Source organism: Tigriopus californicus, chromosome 3 (genome assembly GCF_007210705.1).
Source record: "Tigriopus californicus strain San Diego chromosome 3, Tcal_SD_v2.1, whole genome shotgun sequence".
NCBI lineage: Eukaryota > Metazoa > Arthropoda > Copepoda > Harpacticoida > Harpacticidae > Tigriopus > Tigriopus californicus.
The window spans coordinates 9571938-9596385 of NC_081442.1; the positions used below are offsets into that span (position 1 = coordinate 9571938).

At 43.7% G+C, this 24448-nt stretch overlaps 6 protein-coding genes across 8 annotated transcripts; 2 read left to right on the forward strand and 4 right to left on the reverse strand.

The window, feature by feature from the left end:
* Positions 1 to 6107: 6107 nt before the first annotated feature.
* On the reverse strand, positions 6108 to 9571 carry LOC131877388 (protein LMBR1L-like). The gene is made up of 8 exons (XM_059223034.1): positions 9210 to 9571; positions 8873 to 9143; positions 8696 to 8805; positions 8502 to 8628; positions 7935 to 8431; positions 7628 to 7862; positions 6855 to 7011; positions 6108 to 6788 (listed from the first exon to the last, which is right to left on the reverse strand). Exons 1-8 carry the CDS (start codon positions 9303 to 9305, stop codon positions 6674 to 6676), a joined length of 1608 nt encoding a protein of 535 aa, XP_059079017.1. The 5' UTR covers positions 9306 to 9571; the 3' UTR covers positions 6108 to 6673.
* A 3931-nt stretch (positions 9572 to 13502) lies between these two features.
* LOC131877398 (uncharacterized) lies at positions 13503 to 14485 on the forward strand. The gene is made up of 2 exons (XM_059223048.1): positions 13503 to 13956; positions 14021 to 14485. Exons 1-2 carry the CDS (start codon positions 13770 to 13772, stop codon positions 14422 to 14424), a joined length of 591 nt encoding a protein of 196 aa, XP_059079031.1. The 5' UTR covers positions 13503 to 13769; the 3' UTR covers positions 14425 to 14485.
* Positions 14449 to 16352, reverse strand: LOC131877389 (notchless protein homolog 1-like). The gene is made up of 4 exons (XM_059223035.1): positions 16144 to 16352; positions 15839 to 16076; positions 15537 to 15760; positions 14449 to 15456 (listed from the first exon to the last, which is right to left on the reverse strand). The coding sequence occupies exons 1-4, from the start codon at positions 16241 to 16243 to the stop codon at positions 14483 to 14485; spliced, it is 1536 nt and encodes a 511-aa protein (XP_059079018.1). The 5' UTR covers positions 16244 to 16352; the 3' UTR covers positions 14449 to 14482.
* An 833-nt stretch (positions 16353 to 17185) lies between these two features.
* On the forward strand, positions 17186 to 23417 carry LOC131877383 (E3 SUMO-protein ligase PIAS2-like). Of its 3 annotated transcripts, none has more exons than XM_059223025.1 (7): positions 17186 to 17327; positions 21001 to 21578; positions 21657 to 21948; positions 22016 to 22358; positions 22425 to 22594; positions 22662 to 23045; positions 23106 to 23417. In XM_059223025.1, exons 2-7 carry the CDS (start codon positions 21040 to 21042, stop codon positions 23265 to 23267), a joined length of 1890 nt encoding a protein of 629 aa, XP_059079008.1. In that variant the 5' UTR covers positions 17186 to 17327; positions 21001 to 21039; the 3' UTR covers positions 23268 to 23417. The 3 variants fall into 3 exon arrangements, with proteins under 3 accessions (XP_059079008.1, XP_059079006.1, XP_059079009.1); XM_059223023.1 differs by lacking the exon at positions 17186 to 17327 and adding an exon at positions 19950 to 20190; XM_059223026.1 differs by lacking the exon at positions 17186 to 17327 and adding an exon at positions 20262 to 20404.
* LOC131877391 (saccharopine dehydrogenase-like oxidoreductase) lies at positions 17321 to 18889 on the reverse strand. The gene has a single exon (XM_059223038.1). The coding sequence runs from the start codon at positions 18704 to 18706 to the stop codon at positions 17429 to 17431; it is 1278 nt and encodes a 425-aa protein (XP_059079021.1). The 5' UTR covers positions 18707 to 18889; the 3' UTR covers positions 17321 to 17428.
* LOC131877397 (UDP-N-acetylglucosamine transferase subunit ALG14 homolog) lies at positions 23297 to 24316 on the reverse strand. Its single transcript, XM_059223047.1, has one exon. The coding sequence runs from the start codon at positions 24044 to 24046 to the stop codon at positions 23438 to 23440; it is 609 nt and encodes a 202-aa protein (XP_059079030.1). The 5' UTR covers positions 24047 to 24316; the 3' UTR covers positions 23297 to 23437.
* Positions 24317 to 24448: the final 132 nt, after the last annotated feature.

Below are 24448 nucleotides of genomic sequence, written 5' to 3' on the forward strand. Positions count from 1 at the left end.
TCCATTGCCGTCAAGTTTATTGTGCTCGATAACTTGTTTTTGGCGAAAGGCGGTATGATAATCTTCCTTGGCGCGGTTTTATTGCAAACCCACCTACAATGACACCACGTCAAGAATTATCTTCTCGCTCCAGAACTAAAGAACCACGTCAGAAAAGAACAATATAGGTGGTTCTTATATATGGAGCTACGTAGTGACTGCAAAAGATAGGATGGGAATAGCGAGCAAAAAACAAGTAATCGAGAGTGAGAGAAGAAAAACGTCCAAGAATTGGCAACCTGTTGGAATGTCTTGAAGCCCCTTGATGGGCTCATTAATTACGGAGATACGCGGGATTCTTCATGTCTAAATACAGAGAGTTCTGAAAGTTCGATTTGGCTCATTTCAAAGTCATCGACTGACCTGAGACTCGTTACCCGTCGATAGGATTGATACGTACAATACGATCTCACCTCGCTCCAAGAATGTAGACGTCAAAATCTAACCACAAGCTTCCTGACTGATCGAACAAGCTCGTCTTTTCAAGGCTCAATTCCAATTGCTGAAGCGAATCGAAGGAGCTAAAGTACACCAACAAAATACTGAAATCGCGTTTATGACATTGCTGGGGGTTTCCCTCCATATCACAACGATTCTTGGAATTCATGAGTTTTAGACCAATCTGTAACCAACCAGAAGTGGCTATTGGATACATAAATGGATTTCATCTCTTTCCCCTTTTAAGTAGGGCACTCAAGGCTAGACTGAATCTCATTTAAAAATACACCGACATTTGATCGCAAGTGATCGAAATTCGATGACTGGGCTTTTAATCGGGACACAAACAACAATAACCTCATTGGAAAGTTTGGACATGAAAGGAGCGTTCCAATCCCAATGTATGGAGTGAATAAGGGCGGCCATTAGTGCCTCTTGGCCATAAATTGCACCACTTGGGCGTATCATGAATGATCTAGTGCAAATTTTCGGCTTTTCTCTCGTTCCTTAGAAGACTATCATGTAGCTATGAATTCAATACACGGGTCACCAAAGAGGCAACGATATGATGGTATTTCGAGACCAAAATGAACTGGACACATTTGGACTTGTCGGACACGAAACGGGAAAAGTGGGTCATTGGGACAACAAGAGATCGGAAGATATGGTTATGAATTATCTTCCTCGAGAAGGAACCAGCTACAAAACTGCACTTCCCCAACTAAAGGAGAAGTTGGAGCAGAAAAACGCTGGAAGTATTCGTAACTCTCTTTAAGGTATTCCAACTGATTTTTTGGGCGACAGATCCCCCGCCAAAAAACATACCGTAAATACAAAAACCCGACCCCTCTACGCACTTTTTTGGACGTCTTCAGTATTCTGTGGCCCAGAACATGGGTGATTTTCAAGTTGACTGATCTTTAACACTGACAAATATTAGCACCTCATAATCAAATGACAAAATTTGTCTCTTTGAAAGCGAACCAAATCATATTTGCTTTCACAGCTTGAAGTAAAACTTTCATTAGTCTTAACATTATATAGTTTTGAGCGTTCTTGAAGCTGGGAATAACACGCTTATCCTTTGAGTTTGTAAAGGAGAATTTTCAAACTCAGTGATAACTTATCACTGATAAGGCATCTAGTTGCTTTCTTTGTGCCACCTTTAGAGTCTCCGAGACTTTTCAAATAATAATTTTCTCAGTGTGCCTGAACTTGCCCCCACATTCACCGTCTTGTTAATTTGCATACTAGGAAAGTGAGAACTCGCAGCGATTCCCTTTTAATTCCTTTCGTTTTCATCTTTCTTGTGATGGGTGTCAAGATGCTTTTCTCTTCGCTTGGAGAACTCTCGGCAGGGGGTGGATGAATTTTCCAATTTCCATTGCCAACCACCTGTCCCTGTGCGTCTTTTTTCGGTCACACTGCCATGCTAGTCTTTTGTAGTAGCACGACTCCAAAGACACAAATACTTCATGTGTACGCATCAAATTGTGAAGCCCGTCTTGCCTGCGGGATTAAATGGTTGAGAAATGTAGGTTTACATCGGTGAGCACAACTACAATTGTTACTGGGCTAGTTGTGAGTCCTTTAGAAGATGGAGGCGGATGTAGTTGTTCGGTTGGGCACACGAAAGTTCCATGCCTAAATTGAAGCGAATGCTGCACACAAAGCAGTGAGGGATCTTTAACTGGCGCTTCCATTGACCCTCGAAGCGTGACCTTAAGTTTTTGATACAATCATATCTGGCAGTCCCAACTTCAGACCCCTTTCGCTTGCAAAATGCATTCGATAAATTTAGGGCAGGGTATGCAAAGTCAAAGAAAGAGCTCTGTGCATTGCAAGTAGATACTAACTCGCTCAATTATAAATTTCGTCTTTGTGCTCAATGGACAGACACTTTGTTACTTTTCGGGCGATGGTGCGAAGACTTTCGTTCAACACCTGATTAATATCTAAAACTCAACTCAGAGGAAAACTCAAATTTGGAAAATCGAAACGACTTCATCCGCCAGAGGCGTTACTGGTTCTGCGGACGAAAACGAAGACAGGTTCAGTTTCTTTCTGCGGAAAGAAATTGACCCCATAAAATGAAGGCACTCCCAAAACACAATAGTACGTACCATTGTTTGTAGAGTTAAAGCTGCAATCTGCTGGTTAAGAAATCGGCTCTATCTCAGATTCAGGGGTTTATAGCTTGAACATTGGTATTTTTACGTAGATGAACGCACTAAACACCAAGCTTCATCTTAAGTGACTTAAAAATCAAATGCTTATCGCTTGGGTAAGTTTGAGAAAACTATTTTGCCGCAAAAAGAGAAATAATCGAATGTGTCGGGAGGACAGGGAATATGTATATTATGGTATGCATATATATGAATAGATGACAGAGAATATGGTATTATGGAATCGGCTTTTTGAACTTTAGTTTTCCCAGGTCAATCTTGGATGACTCGGGTTCTCATGGGACGATTCTTTGCTTGGATCGGCGAGTTAGCTTTCAAGCATCAAAGATGGGCAGGTATGCTTGTTATTTTGCCGCCACACACACCGAGGCCCATTCTGATTATCATAACCATTCAATGATGACTGCTGCAACCTTTCAATTAGATGCATGCGTTAATTTTATGCTCTGTCTCAAGTGTGAAATCTCTCTTTATCTCTGTGAACGGTTTCCCCGCTGACAGCCTATCATTACAGGGTAGTGGGTACACGTTTCGGCATTTCACGAGGTTTATTTCGCTTCTGAAAAGGACTTGAAAGCGCAAATAAAGCGTTTCATCTTGCAAAGTGGTTCCATTTCTGGCAGCTGAGCTCCAATTTTTCGACAAAAGGTACGAATAATAATTTGCTTCAATGGCGTAAGAAAAATTTAGGCACAACTCGTCTTTCCCAAGAAAATTAACGTGCCAACAGAGGAGAAATGCAGTTCTCGGTACTGCTGGATTAAGAAGTACCAATAGAAATACTCAATAATCATGAAGAAAAATGTCATATTATTTTCGACAAATTCAGAAACTTGAAGGGCAGTTCATAAACTTGAACCGATTGTCACAATGGCTCAGTCAGAAGCTCATCAATTCATGTTGCACATGGCTATCACTTTTGATTCAAACATGCCGCCGCATTTTCCCCCTCTAAAGCCCCGGTCTACTAGACGGCCTACTGACCGGCTATGGGTCCATTTTTATTGTATCAAGTTAAAAGAATGCTTGGTAAAGATATACCATTGCTTTGGGTGTCTCTAGCTCGACATAGACATGGGCACCTTTTAATAAGTTGTAGATCCCAATCTAAATCAGTTTCGACTTAGAAGTGTTCTCTGCAAGCCAATGGCGCTTCACAAAACCGCTTAGAACTGAGGCCATTTCAAAAACATCCAAGTGCACAAATGAGGTTCATAACTTTTTTGCCCCGCTAATTATCGTTTGTGGGTCGTACTTTTTAAGAGACCTTTTATGCATTCGGTTCAAATCCAAGGAGCAGAAGAAGAGTGTCATCGACACCGGCAAATGGCAGAAGAGTTTCTAATGAATGGATGGAGGCGACGAAATATCTTGTCTCGTGTTCAGACCGTTCAGACCTCTAATTGCAGACATGTAGACGGATCTTAAGAAGAGAGGTTCGCCTATTGCTAAGGTCTTTGAGAATTGATGATGCATTGACTCTTTGGCAAGGTGGCAAGCCGTCAAGGACAAATTGGAACTAGATCAAGTTTCGAAACATTATGACCTCAAACAAGTCTGGAGTATGCTAAGTTCACATTCTTGGAAGCCAGTAGAGTCCTATCACCCGTATATAGTTTTTGACGAGTACTATTTTTATCACCACCAAGCACGCACTGCCACCAATTGGAAATCGATCTGTCTCGTATTCGTAGTTTAAACCGCACATGTCAATAAACATGAAATTAAGATGGACAAGGGCATAAAAAAACGATCGGCCAGTCCTTGTTGAGGGCTCTTTTCTCCTTTCTGGAGGGGTAGATTTAGTTCTGAATATCTGACCGAATGACATGAAAATACTTCCTTCCCATTATACAATGAAGCCAGAGATCCTTCCCATGTGCTATTGATAGGCAGTTTCTCTCAATCATGCCATCAACATAATGACCTCATACTTCTCATGCAAGTTGACAGCTTCTCCGATCAATTCAAGCCGACTCTTTGAGGACAAGCGAATTCCCAACTCATAAAAGACGAAGGACTCAAATCCGACCATAAAACGAAGTCAACTGATACAAAATCAAAGGTTTTTTTCCTTCCACATGCATTGCAGGCAAATATTGCAACTGGATTTTGCACGCAGGAGACATCTAAAATCTGGCAACTTGAATCCAAGCCCACCACAGAGTGCTCAAAATTCGTTAGACAAACCCACATTGTCTCCATTCAGGTGAGTTATGCCAGATATCCCTTTGAGAAACTGGCAGTCAAAACTCTGAATCAAAATTCCAAGTCCGCTGCCAAAGTTTTGGGGTTTGTTCTTACCGACAAGTTGCCGAGTGTTGAATACATCAATCCAGCCATGCCCGTGAGGCATTCACTAGTTTTAAGCCCCTAACCCTTCTTGAGGAATCTCTCTGATCTTATAAATTCTTTCCGGTTTCTAAAGCAGGTTTTGAATTCCTAAACCAATACGAGATCGTTCGTGAATTTGTACTTGCACCTCACTAATGTCAGATACCAGCTTTGGCCTTTCACTTTCTTTAGCCATGGGATTGCCCTAAAACAATTAGTTGGCAATGCAAGGCTCTTTAAAATATTCTAGGCATGCAGCCTTTCATCATAAGTTGTGGTTGACCATCAACTGTCAAAGTCGAAGACGAGTCAAATGGGAATATTTGACCTCTACGATCCAACTTGAGCGATGCATTTCTCTCAAATTCACTTTCATCGAACCCATTCCTTGATTAATTGAAACTATGAGGCCAAGCCTAGAGGAGCAATACCAGCTAGCGTCACAAGAGTGAGTAGTGACTCTTTAGCTCTAACGGCTCTCCCTTTGTTTTCTCAATCACGTCATTAAGCCATCCTAAAATTAGGCCCCGGAGAAAAGGTCTAGTGAGGCGGTAGGTGGGCCCATTTTGGCGTTTTTTTTCAGGTAGAAGGACGGCGGGTGTGGAGGAATTCAGAAAGACCATTCACGGATGGATGGCTCATTGTCGACCAAGTTTTTAACGATCCAACTTGAACTCATTTCTCTTCGGCCATCGTTAACGTAAGTTGGCTTCCGTCCACAAATCGCTGAAAACCCGTGAGGGAGCAAGTGCATTCAGGGGCTCGCAATCTGCAATCGCCCAATGTCGTAAACCCAATTTTTAAACAAATTGACGCTAATTTCATTGTTCGACGGGGTCCCAAATGATGATACGAGATTAGAGAGAATATGAATTCAAAGGATCGATATTTCTATTAGGGGAAAGTTTTCTCTGTCCAGGGATCCTCGAAGAGGTTGATGGAGAAATATTAACTAGGTTCACCGCTTCATTTGTATGGTAATAGAAATACCACCCGGGTTAAGGCCCACTCCTCAATGTCTGGGCCTGACAGGGCCTGCTGATCAGTTGATCAAGTGATCTTTGACGCAGACAAGAATGAACTGTCAAGCCGATTGGAGAAGCTTGCGTATTTCGACAAAACACTGGTTTATTGGTCAAGGTTAGAACCTAGTCAATGATACAAAGACGAGTCGAGTCACTGGAATTTGAATGAGAAAAACCCAGATGATATGAATAACTAGCTAACATGTAAATATCTCGAACTAAACATGATCTGAAGGAATGAATCGTAGCATAAGTGAAATGAAGAATCTTGACTGAAGATCACATTTGGATAATATCATCCGTATTCATGGCCACAGGAAACCGGAGTGAGGGGTAAACGAGAGTTCGTCTATGGCAAATCATGGACTAAGAAAACAAAACTAGGCGTGACGTTTCGTGCGTTCAGAAGAGAGTTGAGTAGCAATTTAACTCTCTTTCTCTGACAGTGGATCGAGTGGTCTCAAAATTCAAGTAAGGTTGAGCGAGGCGATACCGAGGGATGTTCTAATCTCGCCACAGACACTTTTGGGCTTTTTGGGATGGTCTTTTTGTGATATCTGCATGATGATTGATTGATTGATTGATTATGTCTTGTTGCCTTCGTACTGATGAACTTTGGCTGTGTAGTTCTTCTGTGATGTAAGAATAATACTATTCGGCCTTTAAGCTTGTGGGACTGCTGGATCCAGCGGTGACGGGTGATATTGAGGCCACAAATTTGGCGTCGATGTTCCGCTTGAATATTGTTGATAAGTACAAATGTATCCTATAGGTGAGAATACTTTTTTTGTTGTGGGGGTGAAAGGTACGAATCAAATACATTGATACTGACCTCCTCAAGATTTCTTGACGGACTCGAGCTGTAAATTTGTTGAATAAGCAAAACGAGGCTGTCCCAGCAAACACAGCGTTGTAAAATAAAACGATATAAATGTTTCCGAGCCATTTGACCTCTCCAAAAGAGCCCAATAAATCGAAATTGGTTATACCTAAAAGATCAAATGCATAACTGAATGTGTGTATTTGACCACTTTGGAGTTGATATTAAAGAGCCTTGAGTTTGATTAATGGGCAAAATGAAACAAATTGTTGTGGCCAAAAAGCGTTGCGGAAAATATATCAATACAACTATACTGTCTAATCTCGCTACAATTCAAACGCTTATGGTATTCGAAAAGTTTGCCACTCGTTTGATAAGAGCCATAAAAAGATGATTTCTTGAAATGATGAAATGAACGATTGTTTGACCTCCCCTCCATTTCCCATAAATTCTGAACAAATATTAGCTTATTGCAGCCGAGCACATGTTTGCGTAATGAGCGAAGAGTAGTCCCTCACGCAATGTTCGCCCCTAGTATCTAATCTCTCCCTATAGAAGATATTTCATATTAAAAGAAGTTTAAGCCCCCCTACAACTAGTTGTCTTAATAGCTTAGAGCACACAATCAGTGTATATTTGCCTAAGCCTAAAATGATTCTCTTTGTTTTCCTTGACTCAAAAGCCCCAAAATTCCAATTAATGCCCACAAGGATCCAATGTCCGTTTTGATAGGAAATTAATATGGAGGTACACATTCCTGCTATCAAGTCTTTAACTGGTCTTACCTAATATTTTTGATAACAACGGCAATGCCGAACTGAGGATCACATACAATCCACAATTGAGAATTAATCGGGTTAGCGAAGTATCTTCCCGTCGTGGGCGGATCTTCCCAATAGGAGGAATAATATACAAGCCAATCAGCGAGGTCACCATCAAATAGAAGATCAATATGACCTCGATGATCACTCCAAAGACGCCCAATGCGGACAAAGAAGTTGAACCCAGAACCACATTAGGCTGGAAGGAACACAAATAAGGGGTCAGCATCACGTTTTCAATCGTGCTCAATTGCTGCAAACAATAATTTACCGCTTTCATTGGTTTGACGGGAAGGGATCTGAAGCCGGTAATGATTTGACCCACATTGGAAATGACGCAAATCAGGGAAATGGTAGTCAGGGCAAACACAAACATCATGACCAACGGGTAGCCCAATATTCTCCGCCAACTGGGCGTGTTTCTTGCCCGTTCTAGTTGAATTCGACGGGCCGTGACCTCATCCAAGCTCTTTTGGAAGTGAGCAAAAATTTCGTCCCCTCTTAAACGCCTTCTCTCCTCGTTGGTAATGGGAGTGATTTGCAAGAAGTTCTTGTCTTTACAATTTGCCACCTTGGCTTTGAGCGATTCTTCCTCGAATTTGGTCGCAAAGTAGTCGTCATCTTGATTTCTCATGAACGTGGGTCGAACCACCAAGTCACCCACTACCGTGAAAAGGCGAGCAAACCCCAAGGGTGTACATATTAAGAGCATGATCACACCCAGAAATGACACACAAGAGTAGAGGAACGGTAGATAACTATAGACATCTAAAACAAAAGAATCGTGTCCGTTTTAAAAAGAGTATTTTACACAGTTATATTAATAAAAAGTACTTACTAAGAATGCGATCCATAGAGTCGCGATCATGATCCACGAGGGCGGCAATCACATACATCATGCCCAAGACCGTCAACGACAACAGAATCAAGGTCACAATCGTCTCCTTGGCTCGCGCTAAAAGGCCCTGAAATTGGACCCAAACTCATGGACGTGAACAAAATCCCTGGCTAAAATCCCACCGTAAAACTCACTCTCTTGTTCCCAAAAAAAGCCAATCCTTCAGATTCACAGAATAAATAGGCAAACGGGAGCAAACCAAATAACGACAAGTTGGACAAGATAAAGATCAAGTTCCAAATCCCTGGAAATGAAAAGAGGACCAGTAAAATATGAGGGTAAATCGAGACCGATCACAGTGGGATCATTACCCTGGATCAAGGAGCTATTGAGCCACTTGATGTACCACGATTTGGGGTAGTGCAACAAGATTTCATTTGAAATGGTGGAGATGGGCAGAAGCAGAGCCGCACCCACGGATACGGCCAAGGAGAAGACGCAAAAACAAAATGAAACCTTGTAGACCATGTCATCCTCCCATGAATAGGGCAGAAACTCCTCTTCCGTGTCTCGCTTTTGTCGCCACAAATTCAGGAAGTAATACGAGCCCAAATACAAGCCCAGACCCGTTAACACTAGAATCTGATGACATGAAGAACACAATTATCATGATAATCAGAGGAAGAACAATGTTGAGAAATGTCATACCGTGATCTCTCGGATCCCTTTATTGAACTCTTCTTCATAGGGGCTATGAACTTGGTCCGGATTGTAGAAGGGGTCATCGCGAAGTAAGGCATCCATGATCAAATGCGGACTGATGAACCCATGGGCGTGGCGAGGGTGGCTAATCACAAGTTCCTATGGCAAGCCATTCAGCCATGGGAGCCATTCTTCTTTTTGTTAGTCAATGGGCTTGAAACCGTTTCCAACACACAGGGTCAGGGCAGCTCTCCCTGTAGGGCAAAAAAGGAGAGCACCGAACTAAGAACGAGGGGAGGAGGAGAGGGGAATAACTTGTGCTGTGTTATTTTCTGGCCAATGGGCATAGATGTGAGGAGGCAAGCGCTAGCTGATGTTTCTGTTGAGCTATCATTGACGACGGGGTTGATATTGTTAGTCACGTCATTTGAAGGCATAGTTGATTTGTTGTTATTCATTTGTGAAAAAAAGATGCGTCTAACATTTCATGCTCTTTTTTTCAAATTCCAGCCATCGTCTTTCATAATATGTCTATGGTCTGACACTTTGAAAAACCTTTCTGTCAGCTGTTGTTGAGGGTGAGAGATTAGGTTGCTAACAACTACTTGGATCAGTGCTTGCGATAAGAACTTGTCCATCATTTTTAAAGATACCGATTTGAACACACTACATCGTGTATCAAGCCTTTGATGGGGCTGTACGGGTTGTACTTGAAGGGCAATATGTTTTCTAGCTAAACCTCAGATTTTAGTAACACTATCTATCTGAGGGGAAATCAGAGCTTTGACTTTTTGCAGCTAGATTCTTGAAGTAAAATCTTGTTGCCGTTACGTGGGTAATTTTTGGCAAGCACTTTAACAACGTCAAAACACTACTAAAAGAGTTGACTTCGTTTATATTCATCAGGTGCTTTTAATTTTACAAAATAGCGTAGCATAATAGCTGGGATCACGTTCTACTTGATTGGGGAACTGGCGTTCCTGATTCTTCGAACTGTTTTTTTTTCTCCAAATCCAAGGACTTCCACAAAATATTTGGACCATCCATCTTATCCAAAGTTAGCATTCAGTAAGTTCAAAAGATCTCAGTAAATGAAATAACTTTTTTTTTCATAACCCAAAAATTGGCTTAGGTAAATTAGAAACGGTAGTCAAAGTTAAAGTAAATGATTTTCCAGTCCTCAGTCAGCGAACACCAATATTTCTTTTTCATTTTATGTCGGCAAAGAGCTACGACGAATGAAGACCAAAATGACAAATGTTTTGGAACTCGAACATTTAAGAAGTGTATATAGGTTTTGCTATTGAAAACTAACGTGAAAAGAAGGTTCCACGGAGAAGGTTTTTTTTTGAAATCTTAGGGCAGATGATGAGCACCAGTTCTTAGTCAAGCTTCACTTGTTCGGATCTTGTATTTGCAGAGCCCACGCGTCATTTCATATTAACTCACATGCACAGTAAGAAGCACCGATTTTAACGTCTTCAATGGGAAACCCTGCGGTTCTATCCTATTGCAAGGTAGAAAATCAGGCAAATGATGTGAAACGCCGATATCGTAAATTAGTCGATGTTGGAAAAAGATAAGAAACCCTCACGAAAAGAGGGCCTAAAAGAAAATGAAATTTAGCAAAATAATGGAAAAGGTGCACGATTTTGACTAATTTATCAAGGTAAACAATTTCATAAAATGCAAGCATAATATACACATGCATGTCCCAAGCTTAGAGAAAAAACAAAAAACAAAAAAAGGAAAATAAGATGCCTACTAAGTCCATTAGAATAATACCATTTGAAAAATTGCAACTCGAATATTCTTCAGATATATTTTAAATCAACTCTTATATATCAAGCTAGTACAAAACACAAAGAAAATGTGCAAAAAAGGAAATCTTCTCAAAAAGGGCATTGTAGTGAAGTTATTTGTCCCAGATTTGGTGAAAACGACAAAAATATTAGTTTTATTCAAGCATTTGTTCTTTTTCGTAGGTTTATCAATTATTTGATTTAAAAGTGAAGTACTTCAAACATTGACTGAAGATACGCAATAGCTGATGGGTAATCATTGGTTAGGCCGAAAAGATATCTAATCAACAAATGGCTCTTAATTTGTACTTTGGATCAACGGATTAACTACTTAATATTATCTAACGAATCCACCATGCATCAATCATGAACTTGTTTTTGTTGTTGGTAAAGTTTTGGTTATTATTGCAATTTACTTACTCTAAGGCACAATAACCTGATTTTTCCTGTCTTTTTCTCCAACAAACCGATTTGCTCTCGTAACATACATCATGCTTAACACCACTGATCTTGATTTGGTGAAACATATCAGAATGCTTGACATCTTTGACAGACGTCATTGCGTTTTTTTTTTTTTTTTTTGTGCCGGATTCCTTACCTCTACCAGGATTGAATCCCAGCAGTTCAAGACGAGAAGATTATTCATTTTACTTGACTTTTATTTATATATACTATTTGATCGACCAACGAATTAGCATTGGCTGATCTGGCTAATCCTTGAATATAAGGTTGATCCGGAATTTTAGTCAAAAACTTATCCAAGTCTGACTTCAATCCTGCTATTGGATCAACGCCTACATAAGCCCTACGAATATTTGAGGGCAGCAAATTGAACAATGAAGGAGCCCGAGAAAGAAGGGAGAGAGTTGGACTTCATTGTTTTAACTAGCCTGGATTCTCGAGGGCTTGAAGGTGCTCTCAAAACGCACGTTAAGCCTCTACGGTCACTACAATTGACCCTAAATCCTGGGTTGGGACAAAGCTCATGAATGCCTTTGAAAACGTACAATATCAGATACCTTTCGTACCTTCTCTGAAGTAACTGTACAATCCCAACCTTTCTAACCTCTCCCAAAACGAGAGCTCTCTCATATCCTCAATGTTTGGATCAGTCTTCAACATAACTGCCAATCATTGGCGGAAAATTATTTCAGCGAGGGCCTTACCTACTCTAGCACCCCCCACAAGTAAAACTCTATAATAGCAAATGAAAATCTCTATCAAGTCAAGATTACAATCTCTCAAACGAAATGATGCCTATTCAGTTAAAAATTCACCGATAGCTTGACAATTTTCGAATAGTCTTTAACCCAATCTGCCAAATTGAATGGTGTCAAGAAACTCTCACCTCATGTGTCCTTCATTCTTGCATTCTTTAGCCCTTCTTGTTTTTTGCCTTGGAGACCAATAATGATAAATCAATATGGATAACGAAAATAATGAGCGTCTACATAATGCCTGGAAACCTCAAGCTAGAAAACTCCAACTTTGAAAAAGTATTCTCAAGACTTGGTAAAACTTAAGTTGAAATTGGAGCCACGAATCCCGGATTGAAAAAGATCATCAAATCATCACTTCATATCAAAGACAACCACTTGATGAGAATCCCTTTATGAATTCACTATCACAAGCGCTTCTCTGCATGTATTTCTCAACACAGTCTACTTGAACCAATCTCTTGTGGCCGCTTGAGGTTTGGTGGTCTTCTGCTGGACTAACAGATGGTTAAATGAGCCATTGAAGGACTTAGATGATGAGTGCTCTTCAACAACACCAACATAGCCATAACCAGTCTACGAAGAACCTTGAGCGTATTGGATTGAATTACCGACTTGAGGTTTTTGGCTTGTGAGGACAAGGGTTGTTATGGAGACCGCGAGACGATAAATGGTAGCCCTAAACCCAACGTGAAAACTCGAGTCTGGAATATTTTGGTTTGCAACGTAGATCTCAGAGGCTTAAGCTAAGGGATAGATGGAGAGAAGCTCCCCCTTTTCCAATTTCGTTGTGTCGATGCTTTTAATCTTGGATTTTTCATTATTTTGGCAAGGCCTTCTGCCAAATTGAATAAGAAGCAGATTTTGGGGGTTAATTGCGTGTTTTGCAAAGCAGTGCTATGCGAGACTTTCCTCAGAAAGTGCTTTTTCCCCAACCACAATCTAATTTGCACGCGAACATAGTTCAAAGCACAAGTATATACCTCAGTTATACAATATATAACCATCCTTGTTCAACAAATTGTTAAAAGGAAATGGATAAAGGAAAATGGCCAGAAAAAAATATTGTTTCAAGACTTAGAAAAAGCCTGCTTTGGCACATATTGGGGAGAATTTCCACTTCTCTGCCACTAGCTCTCTATCTTCTTGGCAAGGGTAAACATGTCCCCTTTTCCAAATTGTAAAGCACGAAACATGAGGCACACCGATAGGCGAAGGGTTATTCAAGATAGGTCCATACTCACCAAGAAGGTGCAAAAAATCCCGCCGTTCTATAATGTATTCTCTGAGCGCGCAAACGAACGAAGAACCTTCTTAGAAGCCCAAACGGATTCGCTCAACACTTAATTCGCACACACACTAGCGGAGACTTGAACGATGAGTTCAAGAGCATTGCTCGAGGATTCTCACCATGAGAAGAAGGACTCTGCCATAACTTGATTTCAGATGTAGGAGCGTGAAGCCACTCTAAGAGATGATCTTAGAAGATGTGCATCGTCTCTCTTAGAGGAGACTGGTGAGAAAAGTCAAAGTTGATCAACGACAAGATGGCGTTGTCTACAACGAGCTTCTTGCCTTGTGTGCTTTACTTGTGTTTAATTTGTTTAACCACATCAATGGTTGGGGCTGGATTGCCTCCTAGGGACAAGGTCGATCCAAACTCATCCAGGTATACCATTGGTTCCGCTTTAACGTATCTGGGCAAAGCTGTTCTCACTAACGCTCTCCTCGGAGGTAAGAGAGAGGTTTCATTCAAGTGTGCTTAACTTGCTTTATGACATAACCATTTTACTTTCAGGACGAGGTTTTTCAATATTAGACGACCTTCAATCCGCGAGCATTCAAGACTCAACAGATTGTGTGAAGCGTCTAATTTGCGAGCTGAAATCAAAACCTCGATTGGATTGGGACGAAGAGCTCATCATGCGAACTATCCCACCCAACCTGGACTACGCATCTCCTATCATTCAGTTCCAATTGGCGGCTGATCTGGGTCAAAGGAATCCCCAGCAATGCAGTGTGGTCTACAGTCGTTGCTCTTTCAATGGGATCGACATCATGAAGCTCATGCGACAACGGGGAACGAGTTTGGATATCCCAACCAGCGATGAATACGATTGCACGGTACTGTTCTTATGGAACAAGAAATGGAGTCTCAATAACTCCACCGATAACGAGGACGGGAACGAGACCGAAGATTAGCCGACTCTCTTATGTGATAGCAACTTTTGTGTTTATGAAATACAGTAACCATTTCCTTTCATTTCCTCCATATTCTTAACAAAGTATCTTTGCCTCCGGAAACCACGCGTTGACCATCCGGTGACCAATCCACGGCATAGATCTCATCTCCGTGACCTGGTAAATCTACAGTTAGAAATTTGGTCTTGTCATAGCCGCCTTTGACTTGGGCGGTCCAGAGCTTGATCGTTGAATCGGCCGAGCCCGAGACCAATAGACGACTATCGGCTGACCAAGCCAGTTGGTACACGGCTTGAACGTGACCACGGAGTACGGCTAGATATTTGCCCGTGGTGCCATCCCATAATCGAACGGCTTTGTCGAACGAAGCCGAGGCAACGATTCGGCAATCAGGGGAGAACTTGACATCATTGACCAACTGCTGATGGCCGGTCATTCGGGCGAGCGACTGCTTCTCCTTCGAAGGGTTCCACAAGAACATGGTGAAATCATCGGAGCCCGACACCATGAGCTCATCGCCCCCTTTCACGCGACTCAACACCTCTTGGTAGCGTTTGAGAGCGATGTCCTTCTTCTCCGGACCGCTGAACGAAGAGATATTGTTCACAATCTGGGCTTGGGCTGGCTCAAAGGCACCTGTCCGCATGACGTAATCCGTGTTCAAGGCCAGGACATTGACCCAATGTCCGTGGCCTTGCAAAGTGCGACAAAGCACGCCATCTTGGGCACGCCACACCTTAATAGTGCGGTCTTGGGAGGCGGAATAAATCAGGTCAGTCCCGCCCCACCGAAGACAAGTCACCGATTGGGTGTGTGAGGTGAGGGCCAAAACAAATTTGGAGGTAATGGTGTCCCAAATGCGGACATCCCCGTCCTTGGATGAACTGGCTAATAAACGGCACTCGCCGTCTTTCGTTAGATGAAGCGGTTGCCAAGCTAAGCCCGTAATGAACTGCTTATGACCGGACAAGGTTCGACCGATTTGTTGACCGGTCTCGGGATCCCAAATCACCACGTGACCTAGTTTGTCGCCTGGAAACGCCCAATCAGAGGTAAAAATAAAATAACATGAATTTCATTGGCCCACATATAAAAATCCAAATCAAGCTTACCTGAAGCAAGTCTGGATCCATCGGGGGACCAAGCCAAGGCCAAAACGTATTGACGATGAGCTTTGCCTTCGAATCGCGGCGTTTCCGTGGAGATATCCCAAAACCGAACTGTGTTATCACCCGATCCTGAGGCCAGATATCGTCCATCGGGCGAAAAAAGAGCTACCACAACGGGTTGGGTGTGACCTGGCATGGAACTGGTACATCGCGTCACTGGGCGGACTCTGAAACGGGTTGAGGGGACAAATCACTACAAGAGAATACTAAATGTAAGCTCAACGAAGATAGAGATCACCACCGACTTGAATATGGATTGGGGCTTGAAGATAACGGGCACGGTTCGCTCCTGATTGATGAGCATCCATTGCATGCACTCGGCCAAATCGTCTTGGATCTCTCGATCCTGGAGAAAGAAGGCAAAAGGTCGATCTAGATCCTCTTCATCCGCATTGTCGGCCTTGAGGAGCGTGTGTAGCAGCAATTGGAGTTTGTCGGGTGTAATGTCCACGGGCACCGATAAGGGCGGAAAAGGACGATCGCCTAAGGACCCCCAAAAGGAATTCATAATACGCCATGCCTAGATAGATATCTTACGAGCCGAGAGTACCTGTCTCAGTCTCAAATTGAACTGTCACGAGTTGCGTGTCCATTTTGGATTTCTTATCCGGCGGGGGCGTGTCCTGGTCTGGGCTCGAGGTTACACTCATAGTTCATCCGTCGGGATTGTTTCAGTTTCTCTCGATCCGCTGTTCAACACGTGTTGACAAACCTTGTTTTGATTCTTCAGGCTTGCGGCCAAAAAGAAAGCAGTCGGTCAAAATGTCATTTCTGTTTGGAGAATGTATTTCCCTGATTGGGATCTATGGTCGTTAAAAAGTGAACTTTGAGATGACAGCTGTCAAGCTGCTCTACATACTCTAGCGCATGGAGTACGGTAGTAGTGGAGTGGAAAGCTCTCTGAAACCTCGCTAGAAGACGTTTCAGTTTTGCGTTACCTCCTAATCAAGCATTTGAACATGAAGATGGAATTCATTGAGCACATTGAACACTCTCTCAGTGGGAATGCATCTGATCAGGAGATGACGCATAGATAGATTTGTTAGATTTAAATGGATCAAGATATCTTTCAAACAATGTCCAAAAATGGTGAACAATTTTGTCAATGAAGATTTGGAAGCAATATATGTGCTAAATTCATGGCAGTTCTTCCCTCAATTGTGGCGCAGCCTGGCTAGCTCACACAGCTGAAATCAAAGCCAGTTCTTTACACGTCTCTATACTAGGTGAAAAATACCCAGTAAGTCAACATCTAAAAAATATTGATAATTCATTTAGCTTTATATTCATGCAATATCTGATCTTCCAACAAGTTAGATTTGGTGGATCTGGTTGGCCATGGAATATGGGTTGATGAGAATTTTTTAGAAAAGTTTAGTTTAATCTGCCTCTGGCCTTGCCCCTCTCTTGGCAGACAAAGCCATTGGTTCTTCTTCCAAATTGATGGCATATTTTTTCGTTTCTAAACTCAAAGGCGTTAAAAATCTAATGTCCACTAACAGGAAATTTCGGCCCTTTTAATGTGGGATATCGATGTCATATGAACCTTTTGTGTTTTTGCTCCATTTCGGCAGGCCTGTTCTTTGTTGACTAATGGCCTGCCCCAAAATGAGGGAGCATTTGAAAGTGAACACGACCTGCGTCGGGCTGTCTTTTTTGGGGGTTGAGAGTGTGGTTGACCATGGGAGTGACGCAAAGGGATGGAACGCTAACATCCCAGCCAACGCTTAAAAGGTAAGGACTATTGATTGCCATCATGTTCATTCAAGCGGATCATTAGGTGGTAAAACAGACATCATCAGTTGGCATATCGTAATTAAAAGACTCGGGACGAGCTAAAAGTCTTCGACTTCGGCCTCGAAGGTCACGTGGTTCTGGGTCAATCGATCCACTAAGCTGGTGCGAGCAAAGGCATATCCCGGTGGGTACACGCCGCCTTGGCCCGGCATCCGATCCGCCTCGCTCAGCAACACCAAGGCCGATTGAACCAAACATTGACAAGTGGAACCGTAGCCCACATTCTTCCCTTTCACCGTCACGGTCACCTGACGCGTGGGCGTGCCACTGGGATTGGCCGTGGGATCCGACTGGCTCTCCCGCCAGCCACGCCCCACCAGCTTCATTTCAAAGTTGGTCTCCTCGGTCATGGCCTGAGACGGACCCTCTTTCGAGACGGCCCCTGCGGACCAAAAGCGGGGATACGTTTCCAACAGATAACGACCCCAGCTGCTTTTGGCCAAGACGCTAAAAATGGCGCCCACAAAGATGGCGCACACGGCGTAGAACAGGGAAGACATGCGAACATAACAGCCGACTTGGGCGGGGCGTTTCTTATCCCGATGGAATCGTGCCCTTTGGGTGCGAATCATGACGGATCGATCGGAGCCCAGGAAGGGCAGACACCAGCCTTGCACCACGTCGTTGAAGTGCAAGGCCGGTCGGGCCTTCAATTTGGGTTGGAGCGCCGGCAATCGTTCCGGATACAAGCTTTGGCGCAAGGGCTTGAGCTCATGGGCCATAGCTAGACCGTAGATGGCCGATTGCCAGGTGCCGAAATTAATGACGGGTCCGGACACGTTGGGCGGGGTGGTCACGCTCAGATAGGTCTCGATGTCATTGACATCGCCTTCCATTTTCGATGTCAGGAACATTTGCCCCAGATCAGAGGGAATCGAGTCAAAGCCGCAGGAGCTGATGACGTACACGCCTTGAGCTTGGGCGGGCTCGTGGTAATGGAGCTGCATTTTCTCCATGAATTGGGGTTCCCCGCTGATATCCAGGTGATGCGTGGCGGCTTCAACACAAGCCTTGACCACTTGTTCACCGTAGAAGCGATAGGGTCCCACGCAATTCAAGACCAATCGGGCTTGAGCGGCCATTTGAGCCAAGGACGAGGCTTCCTTGACGTCGCATACCACTACGGGGATTGAGTGAAGGTCCAGGCCCGTGGTTTTGGACGCAGCTTCTAAAACGGTCTTGAGCTTGCTCTCAGAGCGACCCGAGATAGCCCAGGTGAGCTTGGCTCCATCCTGGGCCAAGGCTCGGGCTAGATATTCCACGACAAACTGCCCGGTGTAACCCGAGGCCCCGAATATGATGATGTCAAACTTCATGGCGCCAAGCTTTGGCAATATGCAGTTATGAATATGAAGTTATCGGTTTGAGCGATGTGGCAGACGGATCGAATACGAATGAAAACGTTATCTGAACAATCTGAGGACAACTTGAGACCTTTGATACCTACATGAGACATGTGAGTCATGCACACTTAGTCGTGAAAAGAACTCGTTCTTGAACATGTGTCGGCTGTCAAGTTGGGTTTTTACATGCCTTTTGGACAGGGTAACTAAGGTTTGCGGTTATTCGAACCACAATGTTATTTTTGTCATTATAGTGTAATGTGGAAGATTTATGTTTTATTTTTTATTTTTAATCCTTTTCATTCATTCTTCGGTAGTTTGGGGGAAAAAAATGAAGAAAGTTCCGAGTATATATTTTCACTATGAGGATGGTTTGGTGAACGGACTCCAGTTATGGAGCGTCATATGAATTGGCCTGGGCTAGCTCGACCATCAGGGTGACCATTTGATTGGAATTTCACTATCGAAATAGTTTGGAGCACAGGCTCTCCACATCATGTCATAGAAGGGATCAAAATGAAGGGTTTGAAAAAAGTAATACCTAATTGGTTTGCAGTATTTATATTGTTCATGCATGGCCTTTGTCTCTTGTTTCATATTCCATGATGCATTGTGCTATTCAATCTATTGTATTGAATGGCAAGACCATCGAATGTGGTACTAGCACTGAACAAAACATTCACCATAACTTTATCGTGAAACCAGGCGTGCTTCCAAAAAAGTGTAAATTCCTAATCTCGTAGCCATGGCAAAACTGGTCTTTTTTTCATCCGCAAAGAAATGACAATTGCTCGTCGTAAGTTATGCTCTTTCCCTTTGACTTCAAGATTTCAGGCGTATACTCATATCCAGTATCAGTTTTGCCAGGATCCAAGGCGCAGCATGCCAAATATCATGGCTTAATTTTTATGGAACAAGCTCAACTTTTGAAGCCCCGAAATAAAGTGCTGGATCACAAAGTGGAAACACCTTGCAGCTTTGCCAATAAAACATAGCTCAAAAACCAAGTAAAACGACAGCAAGAACTGAGGAACATTAACTGTGCAATAAGCTGAGGGGAAAATGCTACTGCAAATATTGTCAGACGCGAGAAGTATGACCTTGGGAAAATTACGTAATCAAAAGCCTCCAAAGCTTGGCTTGTCCATCAAAAGTCTTTTGTTTGAGCGATGTTTTGAGTCACCCTGGTCGGCCAAAATCTCTGAATGCTCCTAAGGTCCATCTTTGTGGAGGTACAGAAAGTGTCTGGACGCACCCTGTTCGTCTGTGGTTGGCGTTGCCCGTGATCCCAAGCCTTCGAGAAGCCAATTGGATGCGGTCGTCACTGGGATTGCTCTTCAATCATGGCTGAATCTGACATGCTTTACTCCATGGTCATGGGATTCCGAATGTCGGAGCTGCAACTGTTGATGGCATTTGCCGGGAAAAGTAAAAGTGGACGAAAGTGCGAACTTCAGGTACTATTCGGACGGACTTAGTTCCTTGGATTGATTGGCCTTGACCTCTGTACCTCCTTGCCCTTCCGAAGGCCGCCCAAAAGTCTCGATTGATGTGTCTTTCACTGATTAGACGTTATACCTGTACAAGGACGTCTAGAGCCATGGACAAGAATATGATGAGGTGGATCACACAATGTGGACATGAGATAATGCATTGGAGGTCACTTCAAAGGTTTTAGTTCTTTTTGATTCGAAATGAAAGTATGGCTGGATTGTAATAAGAAGTGCTGTTTTTGGACGATGGATGGTAAAAGCCTTTGACTTTGGCCTTCGATTGGCAAATACGTTGACACAACCTTTCATAAGGGGAATCAGATGAAAAAGTGAAGAGGACACATGTTTTTTGATGCAGATTTATTTTTCACTCTTTAAGCGTTCCTGTTCATGATTGGAGACGTTCTGATGAAAAATACACATTGGAGGGAAAAATTGATTTTCTGAAATAATAAGCTGACACAGCTTATTATAAGGGAAAGCGAGTGTGCCCCTTTTTACCCTAAAAGAGACAAAATACTACTTACCCTGTACGCTTCATACGCATATTTTAGGCGCGCTCAATCATTTATGCACATAGCCTTTTAGGGAATTGCTTTGAAGTACACGATGATGCCGTATTTGACATTTTTTTTGACCCAAATGTCAATTCCAAATGTATAGATCATCCTCTTACTTACTTCTCAATTCAAATGGGCGTCACGAGTGTAAAATTGCACGATATTCTCATCGAACGTTGAAGCACTCATATGGCCACTCACAATTGATTTACAGAGTCGCGCTCTTGAGCTGATCAACATCAACTCCTCGTCCATGAAGTTGAAGATCCGGGAGCTGAGTAACGCTATGTACAGCTCCCTGAATTCAGCCGCTTCCGTCAACCCTTACAGTCACAATTTCATCGGAGGTGGTGAAGACGAGACCATGAACTCCGAGAGTACCTCAATCCCACCCCCGGTTCCAACCGCCCCCGCTGTCACTTCGGGATCTAGTCGACCAAGTCGAGATCCATCTGGATCAAGTGGTGGTGGTGGTGGTCGAACCCGTCGGAGCGCGGCCGTTGCGGCGGCGAGAGCGCTTTCGCGCGTTTCGGACGTGTCTCCCGCCGAATCCGATCAAAGCTCCAACGGGTCAGACTACTCAGACTCGCGCTCTTCAAGTGAGAGTGCCGTGTCCATTGTGAATAGTGATTCCGAATCCAGCAGAAGTCGGAGTAACACGAGTCGTTCCAAAGAACTAACTTTCACCGGTCAAGTCAACCGGAAACGCACGTCTCAAGGAGCCAGTAATGGCACCTCCTCTAAATCCTCAGCCGCACCCAAGGCATCTGCGGTTGTGGAAGAATCAAATAAGTATGATGGCTTCGAAAGGACTAGTATTAAGTGGTCATCACCAATTATGATTTTTTTTCCATCTCATTGACCTTTCAGTCATCTCATGTACCCTACCTTTCCGGATGTCAAGCTCCGTGAATTGCCCTTTTATAAGATTCTGGCCATTCTGATGCAGCCTTGCGCTCTTCAACCAGGTGGCACGGCGCGATTCCAGGAACAAAAGTTCTCGTTCTTTCTCTCGCCTTCTCAAGCCAGTGAGATCGCCTCCAGTAGTTTCCGGGACAGTCACGGACGTGTCGAATACAAGAAGCAAATACAAATGCGATTCAGTTTGCTCGAAACATCTTGTGAACAAGATGACAACTTTCCGGCTTCCATCTGTGTCAAGGTAAGTACCTTGACTGCAAACCAATGAAAACCGGATGAGGAAGCAAAAGCGGACATTTTTCTCGTAGGTCAACAACAAGATACAGCCCCTGCCCAGTCCAATTCCTACCAACAAACCTGGGGTGGAGCCCAAACGGCCGCCCAAACCAATCAATATTACCGCCCTGTGCAAATTATCCTCGACCATGCCCAATTTCCTCGATGTATCGTGGGCCGTGGAAATTGGGCGGGGTTTCACCGTGTCGATTTATTACGTGGACAAGCTTTCTGCCATGGATTTGATGAAAGAACTTAAGGATCGTGGAATACGTCATCCGGATTACACGCGGGCCATCATCAAAGAAAAGTTAAACGACAAAGACGTCGATGTCATGACCACATCTTGCAAAGTCACCCTTGCTTGTCCTTTGGGTAAATTGATGCAAAGATTGAGTCTTATCTTTGAGAAACTTATGTGACAAAGGAACTGTCTTATAGGGAAAATGCGAATGAGTTATCCGTGCCGGGCTAGCACATGTGATCACTTACAATGCTTCGATGCCAACCTCTTCCTCATGATGAACGAGCGCAAACCCAAATGGTTGTGCCCTGTTTGTAACAAAAATGCTTTGTTCAATAACTTGCTCATTGATGGTTTCTTCAACGAGGTGAGATCGCATCGAGGGGGCAACTTCAGGGTTCTCCTCTCTCATCGCCTGGTTCAATCATTTTCAGGTTCTCAAATCGTCCAAACTCCCACCCCATGACCACGAGGTCGTTCTACACAATGATGGGTCTTGGGAGCCTTTGCCATTCAAGAAAGAAGGCGTGTCGTCCAAAGATGAAGAAGCCGCCGCTGCTGCGGCAGCCACAGCGGCCGTGAAATCTCCTCCAGTCGAGACATTGAACCTGGATGACGACGAAAGTTCGTCCCCTGCCCCCACCCCAGTACCTGCCACCAAAACGGAGAAAGCCTCGAGTAGTAGTAGTAGTAGTAGTAGTAGCGGTGAAAAAGCCACGACCTCGGGCTCGACCTCAGCCGCAAAGACCGTCGTTCCAGTGGAAGGGCCGAGCAAAGCTGGAAACTCTACGGCCACAACGAAAAGCGACAAGAGATCGGTGAGTTGAGCTCAGAAGCGCGTCTTACAACATGTGACAATATTCATCTCTGCTTTATAGTTTGATTGCATCACTTTGGATTCGGATAGCGAAGAGGATTCCGAGACGCGTCCGCCTAATCGGAAGAAGCCCGCCAATGAGTTGAGCTCGGACAAAGGGGCTAAATCCAAGGATCCGCCTCTGCCACCGAGTACCCCGCCTCTAATTTGCTTGGATGACTAATTCTAATCCAGCAAGTAATTAAATCCTTACCCCCCAAAAGAGACACCCATTATTTTCACTGGCCCCCAAATCTGCCCTTCCGTATGTTGTCTTCAAATCTCGTTGCTTCCCTTTTTCGTTCGAATATAACTTGGAACACACATTGGAGAATGGACTACAAAACTATTTGTTCACACGAAACGGGCGATATATTTTGTCCTGGGGGCGGTTCGGGTCAATTCTGGCCATTGCACTAAAACGTGCGGTGTAAGAAATTGCATGATCTTCCCGGAAAACGACAAACTGCGAACGCGACAAATGCTTTCCACGTAGAACATGACTGTCTGACAAATAAGGAGCTGATTGAAAATCCAGGCCACCCCACACATCGGAATGCAAGTCCCAGGGCCATTGCATAAAATGACATGTGGGCGTGTTCGGCCCAACAGAAGACCACATTTGACGCTTGAAATCAGTGTGGAAATGACGGTGGAACTCCAAGATTGGCCCACTTCTCGGGATCGTGGAATGGTCATGATCTGCTCGTGAGAATAGAGCTGGGTCACCTTTTGGGCGCTGAATCGATCGGTCTCGGCCATGACGAAAATACTTCGCTTGTATTGGTTGAGAGGGATGGACTTCAAGAGGGTGAGCATTTCGGTGGTATGACCTCCAGAGCCCAAGATGACCATCAAGGTCAAATCTTGGCTGGAGCGGGGTCGAGGCCGAAACTTACATAATAAGACATAGCCTAAGACCAATAGGATGGATCCTGCCCAGAGACCGAGCATATGGTCCATGATGAACTCGGGACTCTTGGCCTAGTAGAAACGAAGAGTGAAGTGAGGTCGGTTTGAGAGAACGCGTCTGACAACAATGCGGCGTTCTTTGCGTGGATATCGCTAAACCTCGATACTTTAATCGATGGACAGGGTCAAGTCTGGTATAGGTTAAGAAAATCCTTGGGGTATCAGATTATTTCCGACTGTGGGACGACTGCTTTTAGCTTCTTCTAGTGTCTTTTAGAAGGTTGAGAAGGATTGGGAATTCAAAACTACCCTTATGCGTCATTACAAGAACTTGCGGTTATCACTACGCCAGGAAGGATTCCTCAAGAAGGTTCACTTTGAATAACGGGATTTGAGCAGGAAGTCAATTTTTCCTGTGTTCGCTGGTCTCTACGACTTTGGCTACTGTATGAA